The sequence below is a fragment of the Neovison vison genome, chromosome 8 (genome assembly GCF_020171115.1).
Source record: "Neovison vison isolate M4711 chromosome 8, ASM_NN_V1, whole genome shotgun sequence".
Lineage (NCBI taxonomy): Eukaryota > Metazoa > Chordata > Mammalia > Carnivora > Mustelidae > Neogale > Neogale vison.
The window spans coordinates 106,990,195-107,006,075 of NC_058098.1; the positions used below are offsets into that span (position 1 = coordinate 106,990,195).

Sequence of the window (15,881 nt, forward strand, 5' to 3'; positions counted from 1 at the left end):
ACAAGCCACTTCACTCCCAGTTCTGAGTGGTCTTGCCTTTTTATACCATATTACATTGCAGTGCCTACCTTTCTCTCTTTACCTTCTTGTTCCCCTCCACTACCCTCTTTTTCCATCTGTTTTCTCAATTTAAAAATTTACATTGCTTAAACTCCAAACAGGAGACCTTCAACATTTATCTGCCAAGAGTCTGATGTTCTACCACCTGAACTGGGCCAGCCTTAGGATACCAAAAAAAGACTTTGATAATAACAACCAGGCAACACTGATGTAGTGTGTATATAACAGTCCCTCTCCTGCCCTCAAACTCTGTCTTCAAATGCAGCTACCAGGTTTTGGCCAGGGCCTTGCCCATATTTCCCTGAGTCTACAGCTATCCTTACACACCTTAGGTTTATTCTAGAAAAGACCAGACTTCCCTTTGGGCCCTGACAGATGGCCACTTTGCTATAATATGGCCAGGGCAGAGAGTACTATAGGAAATGGGTCAACAGTATTCAAAAGAGTAATGGTTATCACTTCTATCTCCCCTACCGGGCCCTAACAGCAGGCTGTCTCCCCATACTCAGAGTGATTTACGCCTATTCTGCAAATGTCCCTCTTCAGAAAAGATGGATCATTTTCCCTCACAGCCAATCCTTATCTGCCAGGGGCTGCCAAGCATTCCATCAATTTATAGTTAGCCCTGGGGTGCAAAAACCAAATAAAGCTAAAACACAAAATACAGTTCCTAAGCTCCGCTCTAACTCTGGCCATCTAGAATTCTGATTTTAGGAGTTCTCTGTTCCTCCCAACCATATGTTTTTAGAAAGTTAACATTTCTGGGGCACGTGGGTGGCTCGGTGCATTAAAGTTCTCTGCCAGAGTCCTGGGATCAAGCCCCGCATCGGGCTCTCTGATCAGCAGGGAGCCTGCTTCCCCCCCCCCCCCGCCCTCTCTGCCTACCTCTCTGCCTACTTGTGATCTCTGTCTGTGAAATAAATAAATAAAATCTCTAAAAAAAAAAAAAGTTAACATTTCCTGCCCTTCTTCTCTTTTTCTAAGACTACTTTATTATAATTGTTTAGAGCAAAGCCATAAATAAATGAGCCAAGTTAAAAATTCCTGGAATCTCTGCAAACAACACTAGTATCAAGCATGTAATCTGTCATTATTTGGTCAGTTTCCGGGTGAAGTAACAAAAAAAAAATACAATTCTTCCCTGTAAATTCCCCCATGACGCATACAGGCCACGCCTACTCCAGAAGACAAAAAGGCGAAGTAACCCGACTAGGGCTCCAGACAGAGAGGGAGTCATTTCATTGGCGCCCGAGTCAGCAAAGGTATTGTCCTTATCACATCTTTGACTTTTAAAATATATTTTGCTTTTCTCCTTGGCGATTGTCTCTCAAACTGCCTTCTCTGAAGCACAAGCCTCTTCCTTCCTTTCTTGTCTGTCCCTGGTTTGGTGTGTGAGTTAGATCACAGTCAGATTTCAGAAAATAATTCTTTCTATTGATGGGGAGCTGAGGGACAGAAGAACTGGTTTCACATGAGGGCATTGGTCAGCGCAGCCGAGCCTTCCCTTGGAGGGAGTCTCTACTACTAAAACTATTAGGGGAAAACTAGAAATTTCCAAATCTCTCCCTTTCTTGCATCTATATAAGGCAAAGACCTTATTCTTGTGGGCTTTTTTCTTTAATTTATCCAAGCTTTCATTGAATGTCTACTGTATACAATGCATTGGGTGGGGCACAAAAAGAATACAGAAGTTCTAAAAGAAGTTTATAGTCTAAGAAAGGAGACAGATACATATGAAAATAACTCAAGGGAGCGAAAAGAATGGGGAAAATGCTGAGTGTAGGCTAAGTCATTCACTAAGCTTCTCAAGAAGCACAAAGCAGAGATGATTCCCCTTGCGGGTGTTTGGGTAGTAGCTGACTAGGCTGACAGCCACTGGTGTTCTCTGTTGCAGAAGTCAAGATGGCCAAAGTTCCTGACCTTTTTGAAGACCTTCAGATTTTCAAAAAGGACCTGAAGAACTGTTACAGGTAAGAAATCAATTCTATCTCTTGTAATTTAATGAGGGGATCAAGGTATATTAGAATCTATCTAGCAGTTACAGTAACTAGCATGGAGCCAGACTGGCAGAGGTATAGAGATGCATCCTACCTCTGAAGTCAGGACAGGTTCAGCAAAGATCCAGAAAAAGTAAGCATCTTGCATGTTACACTGAGATGACACTGACAGGGAGACAGCCATTTTAGGGAAATTATTTTTACAGTCTCCTAGTCACTAGTCTCCTAGTGAATTTCAACATCTACTTAGACACAGCCTCAGTCAGGTTCACATGACATGATACCGTAATGGGTTTTAATGGACTGCCAGAGAGAGAAACCAACTTCTGATCTGGATCTCAATCTGGAAGAGGTAATGGCTCCACAGCAATTTGAGCCTGTGAATGTACATACACAGCCAAACCTCATTCAGACATAAGGGAAAGGTAAATGAATAAAATTAAAATTTATAGGATATGTTAAACAAACACGGTATTCCCATTACTAATACAAACTATGTTATCAAAATGTTGCTGGATAGTTCCCAAGTATAAATTATTAAATCTCTTTTAGTGAATACATGAAAGCAATGTGTAACACATGACTTATTTGGTTAAAATTAAATTAAATTAATTAAAATGAGGTGCTTCAAAAAGCATTTCTCTCTTGAGGAGGTTAACATTTTTTCCCTGAAATTCAACTCCAGCTCTTCAATTTTTTAGCCAACCCCCATTTTTAAAGTTAAAGCACAGGTAAAGTTCAAGAACAGTCCTGATGATTACTAATTCCAAATTAGCGAGGCACAAATTACTACATATATGTATGTATATATAGAAGTCCTTAATTTTCAAAGAGGACAATAATGACTATGTGTGTGTTACCCAAAGCTAATGTGGTCATTAAAATACATTGTCCAGTGACAGCAGAGATATAACAAACAGAATTACATTCTCATTGTCTTGTTTGACAGTGAAAATGAAGAATACAGTTCTGAAATTGACCATCTCTCTCTGAGTCAGGTAAGCAAATGACTAATTCTGATGGGATTGCTGTTCTTTTTATTATTAATATATAATGTATTATTAGTTTCAGGGGTACATTTCTGTGATTCATCAGTCTTATATAATACTCAGTGCTCATTACAACACATACCTTCCCGAGTGTCCATCACCCAGTCACACCGTCCCCCCACCACTGCCCCTCCAGCAACCCTGGAGTTTGTTTCCTAAGATTAAGAGTCTCTTACGGTTTGTCTCCCTCTCTGGTTTTGTCTTGTTTCATTTTTTCCTTTCTTCCCCTATGATCCTCTGCCTTGTTTCTTAAATTCCATATATAGGATTGCAATCTTATGCAATATTTTCTCTAACAGGAAAAAACAGCAATAGCTTGAATCTTAGAAAGTTTTGTTTCACCCTCACTAGAAGTTCAGATACATACATTTCTTCATCATAAGTGAGACCAACTGCCTCTCTACACTAATAGTTGATAACATTCTCCACGCTCAACAGATTTTCTAAGGGAAAAGTGGGAGAGAAATGGAGGGAAAGACAAGAGGGTTGGGGGTGGGGGAAGAAGAGAGGGAATGGGGAGGAGAAGATTGATGAAATAGAGAGCCTTCTCACTAAATCTATTGGATAAACTTCTACTGAAAGGGATCTCATTCAACAACCGTAGGTAGCCCCTCAGTTTCCATTTTCCTTCCTCATAGAAATCCTTCTATGATGTGAACTATGACCCACTTCATGAGGACTGCATGTCTCTAAGAACCTCTGAAACCTCAAAGACATCTCAGCTTACCTTCAAGGAGGATGTGGTGATGGTGGCAGCCCACGGGAAGATTCTGAAGAAGAGACGGTTGAGTTTAAATCAATTCATCACTGACGATGACCTGGAAGTTATTACCAATGATACAGAAGAAGGTAAGAGGTCAAGTGCAAATAATATCTTTGTTTTCCATTGTTAAGCAAATGGAGAAAACAGAACACAGGAGAAAATAAAACCGAGATTCAAGTAACAAGAGGGCAGTCAGGCATCGGTTTGGTGACTATAAGGAAGGAAAATTAATGTTTATTCTTCTCCAGTGGGGAGAGAGGACCAGTGACCTGAGTCTACAGAATACTTCCTCATGGGCTCATATTGTGGCCATATTGTAAAGGTCATGTGACTTTTATCCTTACGGCAGAAAGCAGTTATAAACTGTTAGTGGGTGACCACTTAAAAGCTACATTCCTCCAGATACAAATACGCCCCTTTGGGTAAGCTATTTAACCTTCTTGTGCTTTAGTCTCCTCTACTGTAAAATGGAGATAATCAGAGTCCCTACTTGTTGTGAAGACTGAATATGTCAATACTTGTAAGTTCCTGGACTAGAATAATGGTTAGTACCTAAATACCCAATAAACGTTAGGTACTGTCATTCCTCCTCCTTCTCCTTACTACTACTGCTACCTTTGTTAATACTACCAACACTGCTACTTTATGAATGGCTGCATTATCTCTACATTTCACAACAATCACATAGGAGGAAACTAAGCTCAGTTACATAAGTCACATAGTATGTAAGCAGGAGAGCTTTACACCAAATTTAGTTCTGATTTTAACAGGTTTATTTTCCCATGCCTCTACTGTATAAGACTCTACATGAAACATAAACCAAACATTTTTTAAATAAGAGCTTTTTAAGGTAACAGGTAAACACTAATACACATTCACCTAGAAAATAGGAAGATATAAGAAAATGTAAAAAAGAGAATAAAAACACTAAGAGTTTTGCCACTGCCAAGACTAGAGAAAATACTAAAGTATTTGATTAAAGGTCCATCAGCAAATTAAAGTCTTTTTCATGTACCTACACACATATAAACAAACATTAATAGGATTATATGCAATTTTATATTCAGCTTCTTTCACTTAGCAATATATCAAGGGCATTCATGGGTACCAGGTTTTCAAATGATAAGTAATAGATAATGAACATCCATCCAATAACATCCATATCATATCTTCATTTTTATCACCAGTTCCTTAGAATAGATTCCTAGACATAAAATTACTCAGAACCATGAGGATTTATGAAGCTGTTGTTATACACCACTGTCCAGAAAGGGGAGTAGACATTTAGACCTGTATCCTCAGGAACATATAATTCATTTTTTTCTCAGTGTATTCATTTGAAAAATGTAGATAGTGAATGCTAGCAGTCTCCCTATTTCCTTAGAAACCTCCAAACAACCAAAATGAAAATATTTAATAAATAATCTGTTCTTTAAAAATTACCCCCTGAGGAACTGAAGTTTAAAAAGAAGTAAGTAACCATGAGGATAATCCTAGAAACCACTTCAGCTGACAGGGTGACTTCTCTTCTCTCTCAGTTTCTTCACCTGGATTAAAATATTCCTAATGTCCCTTCCATAGCTACTTCTGATGCTTGTATTAGAGCAGATATATCATCTGTATTTATACAAAGACATTAATCTGAGCTTGTGTAATGGTTTTAGAAATCATGAAGCCCAGATCAGCAGCATACAACTTCCGTAGCAATGAAAAATACAACTACATGAGGATCATCAAATCGCAATTCATTCTGAATGACAACCTCAATCAAAGTATAATTCAACAAACAGGGGGAAACTACCTCATGGCTGCTGCATTACAGAATCTGGATGATGCAGGTAAGTGGAGAGCGGTCATCCTCTCCTCCTCTTAGTTTTGCATCTCTTTCAAACTTTCTGCTTTCAAAATATAAACCTCTCTAGATTCTTAGCTTTGTACAATTCTTCTAGAATAGGATGAAGCACAACAACCCCCAGTAAAATGCTGGGCAGGGACAGGAGCTTCGGCCAAATCAGGAAGCTCCACAAGAGAGAAGTTTCCAGTCTTTGAGAGCACTGAGTATAAAGCTTTCTGAGGAAGTATCTCCTTCAGTTCTCTCAGCTGTTATTATCCTTGGTTTTAAAGATGAGGAAATGGACTCTCAGAAATATTAAATGACTTACTCAGATTTGCCCCAGAAGCCAATAAGGAGCAATCACTCTCCATTAGAAAGCCTGTTGCTCAAACTTACAAATAACACCAAACTAGAAAGAATCATCATCTTTGAGAACATAGTTGTGAAGCAAAACATGCAATAAGCTGAGAATATGTTCTGGAGGATGAAATTTAGTGTCCAAGAAATTTCGTCACACAAATCCAGTTTCCTTGGTGTACATATTTTAGCTTCAGGACATGTCCTCAGTATACAAAATTGATTTCAGAACTCCAAAGAGGCTACTTTTTAATAAACAAACAGGGCTTTCTGGTTGGGCATACTTCAGATAACATGCTTTCCACTCTATGACATTTACAAATTATTTTGTGCTGTATTTTCCTACTTAATACTATTTCACATAATTTCCCCCACATATTGAAATAGCATATATATTTGCCATGTTTAATGACACTAGAATATTCAACCATGTTACTATGCTGGTCTCTTGGGTTTGCTCTAAGTAACTCTATTGCAAATATTGTTGTGTATATAATTTTTTCCCTATGAGGTTATTTCTTTGGATCATACCCCAAAAATGGAACTCCTGGATTATTGTTCTCTAAGGAAAACAACTACTTTTCAGGAGTGTATCAGCTTCCCTAAATCCCTCCATTTTAGGTTATTATGAACTCATGAGCTCAAAAGTTGAGGGGTCTTATCCCATTAATGTAATTACAAGAGAGTCAACAAATAGCCCCCAAGGATTTATTCAACATAGAAAATTCCAGAGACACTAACCAAGTATTTACCTGCCTAGTAAATATGGCAGATATTATGAAGGATGAAAGATGTCTGGAATTCCATTCTGGTATTTACACCATAGTTGGAGACTTAAATACAGATACACACAGACATGCACACACAATTTACGTAACACTTGATTTCATTCATATACAATGGATTTACTTTCTTTTTTGTTTTTCTCTTTGACAGTGAAATTTGACATGGGGGCTTACACTTCAGAAGATTCTAAATATCCTGTGACTCTAAGAATCTCAAAAACTCGGCTGTTTGTGAGTGCCCAAAATGAAGGTGAACCTGTATTGCTAAAGGTCAGTCATTCTCAGTCCCCAGTTTACCTTCATTTATATCCCATATCTTTGTGAATGATCCCAATAGGCAGATACCCCTAGCAGAGTAGCACAGTCCTCTTCTCTTCCTATCACAGTTTCCACCTGCCCACCTGCTCCACATGCTACTTCTCACCTATCCCCAGAGGCACTTCTAGGCAGGATCTATGAGAAAGTAAAATGGAGGTGGCCAGAGTAAATAAAAGGTAAATTCCCTTCTTCCTTCTTTTTCCTTACCCTGCCTGACCCTAGTCACCTCCCATTCCAGGGCATTCATTTATTCCACCCATCTTGAACCTTACTAACAATTACCATCTGATCTATATGATGGTAGGTATTAGGACAATAGGACCTGATTGCAAGATACTCAAGTCAACTAGGAACAGAGAGGGTTAATCACCTGCCAATGGGCGCAAAACAAAAAACAGGGAGCCAAGACTCAAACCCTGGCCTTTTGACTCCATTGCCTCTCTCTCTTCACTGGTGTCAGCATTACCCCTGCTCCCATCTCCACTACCACCTCCCCCTCAAACATAGACACACACAGCCCACTATAGCCTTAGATGCTTACTCCTAAGTTACTGGTAAGTAGGTGAGTCTTATTTAGTAAACGTATAATGCAGACCCCCAACTCCAACCCGGATTTTTGTAGGTGCCATGTATTTCTCTAACTGGATGAAGTGAGGTAAAAGTGATGTCTGCAGACTAGGGCAGTAGCTTCATTCATGAACTCATTCAACAGGCATTATTTATTGAGAGCCTTCGATTATTCAAACCATAATGCCAACAGCTGTGTAGACCATGGTGAGCCAAAGTCCCCAGCCTCATAGAACTTGGTCTTCTTGGGGACACAGACAGTAGATAAGCCAAACACCAGCAAGAAGTACAAGATGCTGTAAAGCAAATAAATAGGGTGGTGAGATAGAGAAAAATTGGAGAGTGCTTTTTACATAGAGTTCCCTGTGGGATGGGATCTGCTGGTAGGAAGGAGCATGATGCAAGAGGGCAGATGAGGGTAAGCATTCCAAAGAGAGGGATCTGAATGCATCTAGGAACTAGAGCTTCAAGAGTTTAAAATGCCAGTTTCAGAAATCAATAGGAAAACTGGGGCACAAAAGAAGGAGGAAAGATAAACAGAGGCTAGTGCTTGCAGAGCCTTGCATTTGGGTTTCATTTGAGGTAAAATGAAAAAGCATTAAAGGGTTTCAAATAGGGAAATGTCCTAACTTCACTTATATTTTCTAAAATGGAGACTATATTAGCATGAAGACAATGGAGAAAGCAAAGAGCCTAACTAGGTGGTAATGATAATAGTCATGGGAGTGGGAGTAGTGAAGCAGATAGAAATAAGTAGACAGAACTGGTTAGATTTCAGAGATAGAACCAACAGAAGGGGGGGAATATATTTACTAAGATTGGAAAAAACTAGGAGAGGAAGGGGTTGGGGAAATAAATTCCTTGTTGACGTTGAAAACACTTGTTGACAAGAAAAGCTCAAAAGGTTAATTAGTTGCTTCAGATTAAAAAGAACACAAAAGAAGCATCTCAAGTTGAAAGGTGAATTTCACTTTTCCATGAAAGTTTTGTTATTCTATTCATACTCAAAAGTATAGTACAGCCTAAAAAGATACAATTGTCAAAAACTATATTGTAAGGAGTCAGCTCCTAATATACTTGGAATTGGTGGGGAGGGTAAACTTTTAATCGTTGGCTTAAATATGGAGAAAAACATCTCTAATGATACATTATTTCCCCTAAGATATGAACTGCACACTTAGTGGTCAAATGTTTAGAGACCTCAATTGCTAGTGTTCATGTTTTATGCAAAGTGCTTTCTGCTTATGAAGGCAGGACAAGAACAATGTTTTTACTCTACCTGTCATGATATAGTGAGACACTACTGTCATTGGCAATCCTTGACTAATTTGGATTTCTTTCCAGTTAAGTAAGGAAATTAACTATTATGTGTAGACTGGGCCATACTCTAATAGGCATGTAATAAATGCTTGTTGCGTGAACAAATGAAAGAAGAATCTATATCATCATATTACAGAGTCAGAGTCCTAAAGTGCTGTATTTCTCACAAAGGCCAAATGTCCAGGGAGTGCACTTCAGTTTTTTGTCTGGAATCTTGTTCTCTAACATATCTCTGTTCTCCTTATCATAGGAGATGCCTGAGACACCCAAAACCATCAAAGATGAGACCAACCTTCTCTTCTTCTGGGAACGTCATGGCACAAAGAACTACTTCACATCAGTCGCCCAGCCAAAGTTGTTCATTGCCACACAGGAACGAAAACTGGTGCACATGGCAAGAGGGCAACCCTCTATCACTGACTTTCAGATACTGGAAACCCAAACTTGACTCTGGGGTCTACTTACTTGTGAAGTGTTGACAGTCCATATGTACTATGTACATGGAGGAGTCAAATCCTTTACTCTTAGTCACTTGCTGAGCATGTGCTGAGCCTTTGTAATTCCAAATGAATATTTACTCTCTTTGTAACAGAGTGAGCAAGGTCTAATGCAAACAACACTAATATATAAAGTTATTTGTTATTTAAGAACACCCTATACTTTGCAAACTAGCAATCAGTTTAATTATTATTCTTCATAACAATCTTGGGAGGACCGGGGCTACTGACTATGGCTACCAAAAAGATTCTATCCATATTACAGATTGGTTAAGTAACTGAGGCATAATAAAACTAAATACCCACAATAGCAGTTGGAATGAGAAGCCATATGCCTAGAATCTCATTCCAACTGTTTGCCTTTAAGTTGCTGATGGACCCTTAATCAAACACTGTAAGTTTCTGGGACCTCAGTTTGATCATCTTTAAAACATCCTTCTTGCCTCAACAGTATTTTATGCTAATCAATGAGATCAGTTTAATAAAATACTTCTTGAATGAAACTACTGAGCCTTAAGAAAGCAAAGCTTATATATTTATTATCATTTATGTATACATATATTTATAAATATATTTTATGATAAAATGATATTATATTTATGGCAATTCCTTAACAGTCATCCTTAACAATAGTAAAGTGGTTTTTAGGCTAAATGAGTTTGACTTAGTTAAACAAGGCACTTTGGTCTAAGTCCTGCCTTTTGTAATATGTGGAAATACTGTAATTATGATAATAAATTTATATTAATACTTTATGCTGATAATTAACCTCCCTTTCATTCCTCTGCTTCTAAATTTGCTTTAGCTTTTTTGTATCATTCAATTTCACCTGCTATCAAGTCTTCTAGCTAAAATGGGATAAACTTAACTTTGATAACCATGACACAACTGTAAATCTTTCTTTTCTGGAATGTAAGCAACATTCCTTCTAGGTTCTAAAAGTTGTGATCAAACTACAGCAATTTCTTTCATGAGTACTTTATAGTTTTCTGAGTACAGATTCTTTGCCTCTTTGGTTAGGTTTATTCCTAGGTATCTTATGGTTTTGGATGCAATTGTAAATGGGATTGACTCCTTAATTTCTCTTTTCGTCTGTCTTGTTGTTGGTGTATAGAAATGCAACTGATTTCTGTGCATTGATTTTATATCCTGATACTTTACTGAATTCCTGTACAAGTTCTAGCAGATTTGGAGTGGAGTCTTTTGGGTTTTCCACATAAAGTATCATATCATCTGCAAAGAGTGATAGTTTGACTTCTTCCTTGCCGATTTGGATGCCTTTAATTTATTTTTGTTGTCTGATTGCTGAAAGAATGATTGATGAAATAAATTGAGGAAGACACAAAGAAATGGAAAAATGTTCCATGCTCATGGATTGGGAGAACAAAAATTGTGAAAATGTCTATGCTACCTAAAGCAATCTACACATTTAACGCAATCCCTATCAAAATACCATCCATTTTTTTTCAAAGAAATGGAACAAAGAATCCTAAAACTTATATGGAACCAGAAAAGACCTCGAATAGCCAGAGGAATATTGAAAAAGAAAGCCAAAGTTGGTGTCATCACAATTCCAGACTTCAAGCTCTATTACAAAGCTGTCCTCATCAAGACAGTATGGTACTGGCACAAAAACAGACACATAGATCAATGGAACACAATAGAGAGCCCAGAAATTGACCCTCAACTCTATGGTCAATTAATCTTTGACAAAGCAGGATAGAATGTCCAATGGGAAAAAGACAGTCTCTTCAACAAATGGTGTTGGGAAAATTGGACAGCCACATGCAGAAAAAATGAAACTGGACAATTTCCTTACACCACACATGAAAATAGACTCAAAATGATTATGAGAAAATGTGAGATCTCTCAAAATGTGAGAAAGGAATCCATCAGAATCCTTGAGGAAAACACGGGCAGCAACTTCTTCCTAGGAACATTGCCAAAGGCAAAGGAAACAAGGGCAAAAATGAACTATTGGGACTTCATCAGGATCAAAAGCTTTTGCACAGCAAAGGAAACAGTCAACAAAACGGAAAGACAACTGACAGAATGGGAGAAGATGTTTGCAAATGACATATCAGATAAAAGGCTAGTATCCAAAATCAATAAAGAACTTAACAAACTCAACACCCAAAGAACAAATAATCCAATCAAGAAATGGACAGAGGACATGAACAGACATTTCTGCAAAGAAGATATCCAGATGGGTCTACGGCCATACCACCCTGAACGCACCCGATCTCGTCTGATCTCGGAAGCTAAGCAGGGTCGGGCCTGGTTAGTACTTGGATGGGAGAAGATATCCAGATGGCCAACAGACACATGAAAAAGTGCTCAACATCACTCAGCATCAGGGAAATACAAATCAAAACCACAATGAGATATCACCTCAAACGAGTCAGAATGGCTAAAATTAACAAGTCAGGAAGTGATAGATGCTGGTGAGGATGCAGAGAAAAGGGAACCCTCCTATACTGTTGGTGGGAAGGCAAGCTGGCACAACCTCTCTAGAAAACAGCATGGAGGGTCCTTAAAAATTTGAAAATAGAGCTACCCTACAACCCAGCAATCGCACTACTAGGTAATCACCCTAAAGATACAGATGTAGTGATCCAAAGGGGCACGTGCACCCGAATGTTTATAACAGCAATGTCCACAATCGCCAAACTATGGAAAGAACTTAGATGTCCATCAACAGGTGAATGGATAAAGAAGATGTGGTATATATATACAATGGAATACTATGCAGCCATCAAAAGAAATGAAATCTTGCCATTTGCGATGATGTGGATGGAACTAGAGGGTATTATGAGCAAAATAAGTCAATCAGAGAAAGACAATTATTATATGATCTCCCTGATATGAGGAAGTTGAGAGGCAACATTGGGGGTTTGGAGGGTAGGAAAGGAGAAAATGAAACAAGAAGGGATTAGGAGGGAGACAAACCATAAGAGATTCTCAATCTCACAAAACAAACTGAGGGTTGCTGTGGGGAGGGGCAGAGGGTTAGGGTGGTTGGGTTATGGACATTGGGGAAGGTATGTGCTATGGTGAGTGCTGTGAAGTGTGTAAACCTGGTGATTCACAGACCTGTACCCCTGGGGCTAATAATACATTACATATTAATAAAAAATAAAAAATTATATTTAAAAAGAAACCAAAAAGATCCATTTGGAAAGCATAGATACAAGATATATTGAATTGGAAAAAGTTAAAGTCAAGGGACCTTGAAATGAGATATGGGAAGTAATGGGAAAGGAGTAGTCCAAGTAACTCTGTTTCCTGGTATTAGAGAATGAGTGAACAGTTGTGTCTTATTTAGGTAGTATTTTGGTAGAAATATATGAATGTATGAAGTATTCTCTTGAAACTGACCCAAAAAAAAATGGAAGGAAAATTTCCAAGCTCATTTTATGAGGCCAGCATTATTTTGATCCCAAAACCAGAAAAGACCCCATCAAAAAGATTTACAGACCAATATCCCTGATGAACATGAATGCAAAAAATATCACCAAAATACTAGCCCATAGGATCCAACAGTATATTAAAAGGATTATTTGGGGCACCTGGGTGGCTCAGTGGGTTAAGCCACTGCCTTTGGCTCAGACCATGATCTCAGGGTTCTAGGATCGAGCCCCGCATCAGGCTCTTTGCTCAACGGGGAGCCTGCTTCTCTCCCTCTCTCTCTCTCTGCCTGCCTCTCTGCCTACTTGTGATCTTTCTCTGTCAACTAAATAAATAAAATCTTTAAAAAAAAAAAAAAAGGATTATTCACCGCAACTAAGTGGGATTTATTCCTGGGCTGCAAGTTTGGCTCAACATATGCAAATCAATCAATGTGATACAATACATTAATAAAATAAAGAACAGGAGCCATATGATATTCTCAAAAATAGATGCTGAAAAAGCATTTGACAAAGTACAGCATCCTTTCTTGATCAAAACTCTTCAAGGTGTAGGGATAGTGGGTATATACCTCAATATCATCAAAGCCATCTATGAAAAACCCACAGCAAATATCATTCTCAATGAGGAAAAAATGAGAGCTTTTCCCCTAAGGTCAGGAACACAGCAGGGATGTCCACTATAACCACTCTTATTCAGTGGTTATATATTCTATTACCAGAAGTCCTAGCCTCAGCAATCAGACAACTAAAAGAAATAAAAGGCTTCCAAATTGGCAAAGAAGAAGTCCAAACTCACTCTTTGCAGATGATAGGATACTTTATGCAGGAAACCAGAAAAACTCCACCCCAAACCTGCTAGAACTCATACAGGAATTCAGTAAAGTGTCAGGATATAAAATCAATGCACAGAAATCTGTTGCCTTTCTATAAAACAACAAGACAAAAGAAAGAGAAATTAAGGAGTCGATCCCCTAGAGTTGCACCCAAAATCAAAAGATACCCGGGAATAAATCTAGCCAAAGAGGCAAAGGATCTGTACTCAAGAAACTATAGAATACACATGAAAGAAACTGAGGTAAACACAAAGAAATGGAAAAACTTTCCATGTTCATAGATTGGAAGAAAAAATATTGTGAAAATGTCTATGCTACCTAAAGCAATCTACACATTTAATCCCTATCAAAATACCATCAACTTTTTTCAAAGAAATGGAACAAAGAATCCTAAAATTTGCATGGAACCAGAAAAGACCCCAATAGCCAGAAGAATGTTGAAAAAGAAAACCAAAGTTGACAGCATCACAATTCTGGACTTCAAGCTCTATTACAAAGTTGTAATCATCAAGACAGTATGGTACTATCACAAAAACAGACACATAGATCAATGGAATAGAATAGAGGGCCCAGAAATGGACCCTCAACTCAATGGTCAACTAATCTTCGACACAGTAGGAAAGATGTCCAATGGAAAAAAGATAGTCTCTTCAACAAATGGTGTTGGGAAAATTAGACAGCCACATGCAGAAAAATGAAACTGGACCATTTCCTTACACCACACACAAAAATAGACTCAAAATGGATGGAAGATCTCAATGTGAGACAGGAATCCATCAAAATCCTTGAGAACACAGGCAGCAACCTCTTCGACCTCAGCCGCAGTAACTTCTTCCTAGGAACATCGCCAAAGGCAAAGGAAGCAAGGGCAAAAATGAACTATTGGGACTTCATCAGGATCAAAAGCTTTTGCACAGCAAAGGAAACAGTCAACAAAACCGAAAGACAACTGACAGAATGGGAGATGTTTGCAAATGACATATCAGATAAAGGGCTAGTATCCAAATCTATAAAGAACTTAACAAACTCAACACCCAAAGAACAAATAATCCAATCAAGAAATGGGTAGAGGACATGAACAGACATTTCTGCAAAGAAGATATCCAGATGGCCAAAAGACACATGAAAAAGTGCTCAACATCACTCAGCATCTGGGAAATACAAATCAAAACCACAGTGATATACCACCTCACACCAGTCAGAATGGCTAAAATTAACAAGTCAGGAAATGACAGGGGCTGGCAAGGATGCAGAGAAAAGGGAACCCTCCTACACCGTTGGTGGTAATGCAAGCTGGTGCAGCCACTCTGAAAAACACTATAGAGGTTCCTCAAAAATCTGAAAATAGATCTACCCTTATGACCCAGCAATCACACTACTGGGTATTTACCACAAAGATATAAATGTAGTGATCTGAAGGAGCACACGTACCCCAAGGTTTATAGCAGCATGTCCACAGTAGCCAAACTATGGAAAGAGCCTAGATGTCCATCAATAGATGAATGGATAAAGATGTGGTACATATATACAATGGAATATTTTGCAGCCATCAAAAAAAATGAAATCTTGCCATTTGCAAGGAGATGGATGGAACTAGAGAGTATTATACTAAGCAAAATAAGCCAATCAGAGAAAGACAATTACCATATGATCTCACTAATATGAGGAATTTGAGAAACAAGACAGAAGATCATAGGGGGAAGGGAGAGAAAAATGAAACAAGATGAAACCAGAGAGGGAGACAAACCATAAGAGACTCTTAATCTCAGGAAACAAACTGAGGGTTGCTGGAATGGAGGGGATTGGGAGGAATGAGGTGGTTGGGTGATGGACATTGGGGAGGGTATATGCTATGGTGAGTGCTGTGAATTGTGTAAGACTGATGAATTACAGACCTGCACCCCTGAAACAAATAATACATTATGTGTTAATTTTAAAAAAATTAAAATGACAAGCTGAATACTTAAAAAAAAAAAAAAACCTACCTAGCTTTCTTTCCACACTTTGTGTCCCACAAAATAGTCCCTCAACTATCCAAAGATTGTAGAAACGGGTGCGGAACTGGCCTATGTTACTCAAAGTGGGACCAAT

General features: G+C 38.4%; 1 protein-coding gene across 1 annotated transcript; it reads left to right on the forward strand.

Annotated features, from left to right (window-relative positions):
- The first annotated feature begins 1,255 nt into the window (after positions 1-1,255).
- Positions 1,256-10,558, forward strand: IL1A (interleukin 1 alpha). Its single transcript, XM_044262507.1, has 7 exons — positions 1,256-1,322; positions 1,955-2,030; positions 3,007-3,055; positions 3,745-3,955; positions 5,534-5,707; positions 6,997-7,115; positions 9,301-10,558. The coding sequence occupies exons 2-7, from the start codon at positions 1,963-1,965 to the stop codon at positions 9,496-9,498; spliced, it is 819 nt and encodes a 272-aa protein (XP_044118442.1). The 5' UTR covers positions 1,256-1,322; positions 1,955-1,962; the 3' UTR covers positions 9,499-10,558.
- Positions 10,559-15,881: the final 5,323 nt, after the last annotated feature.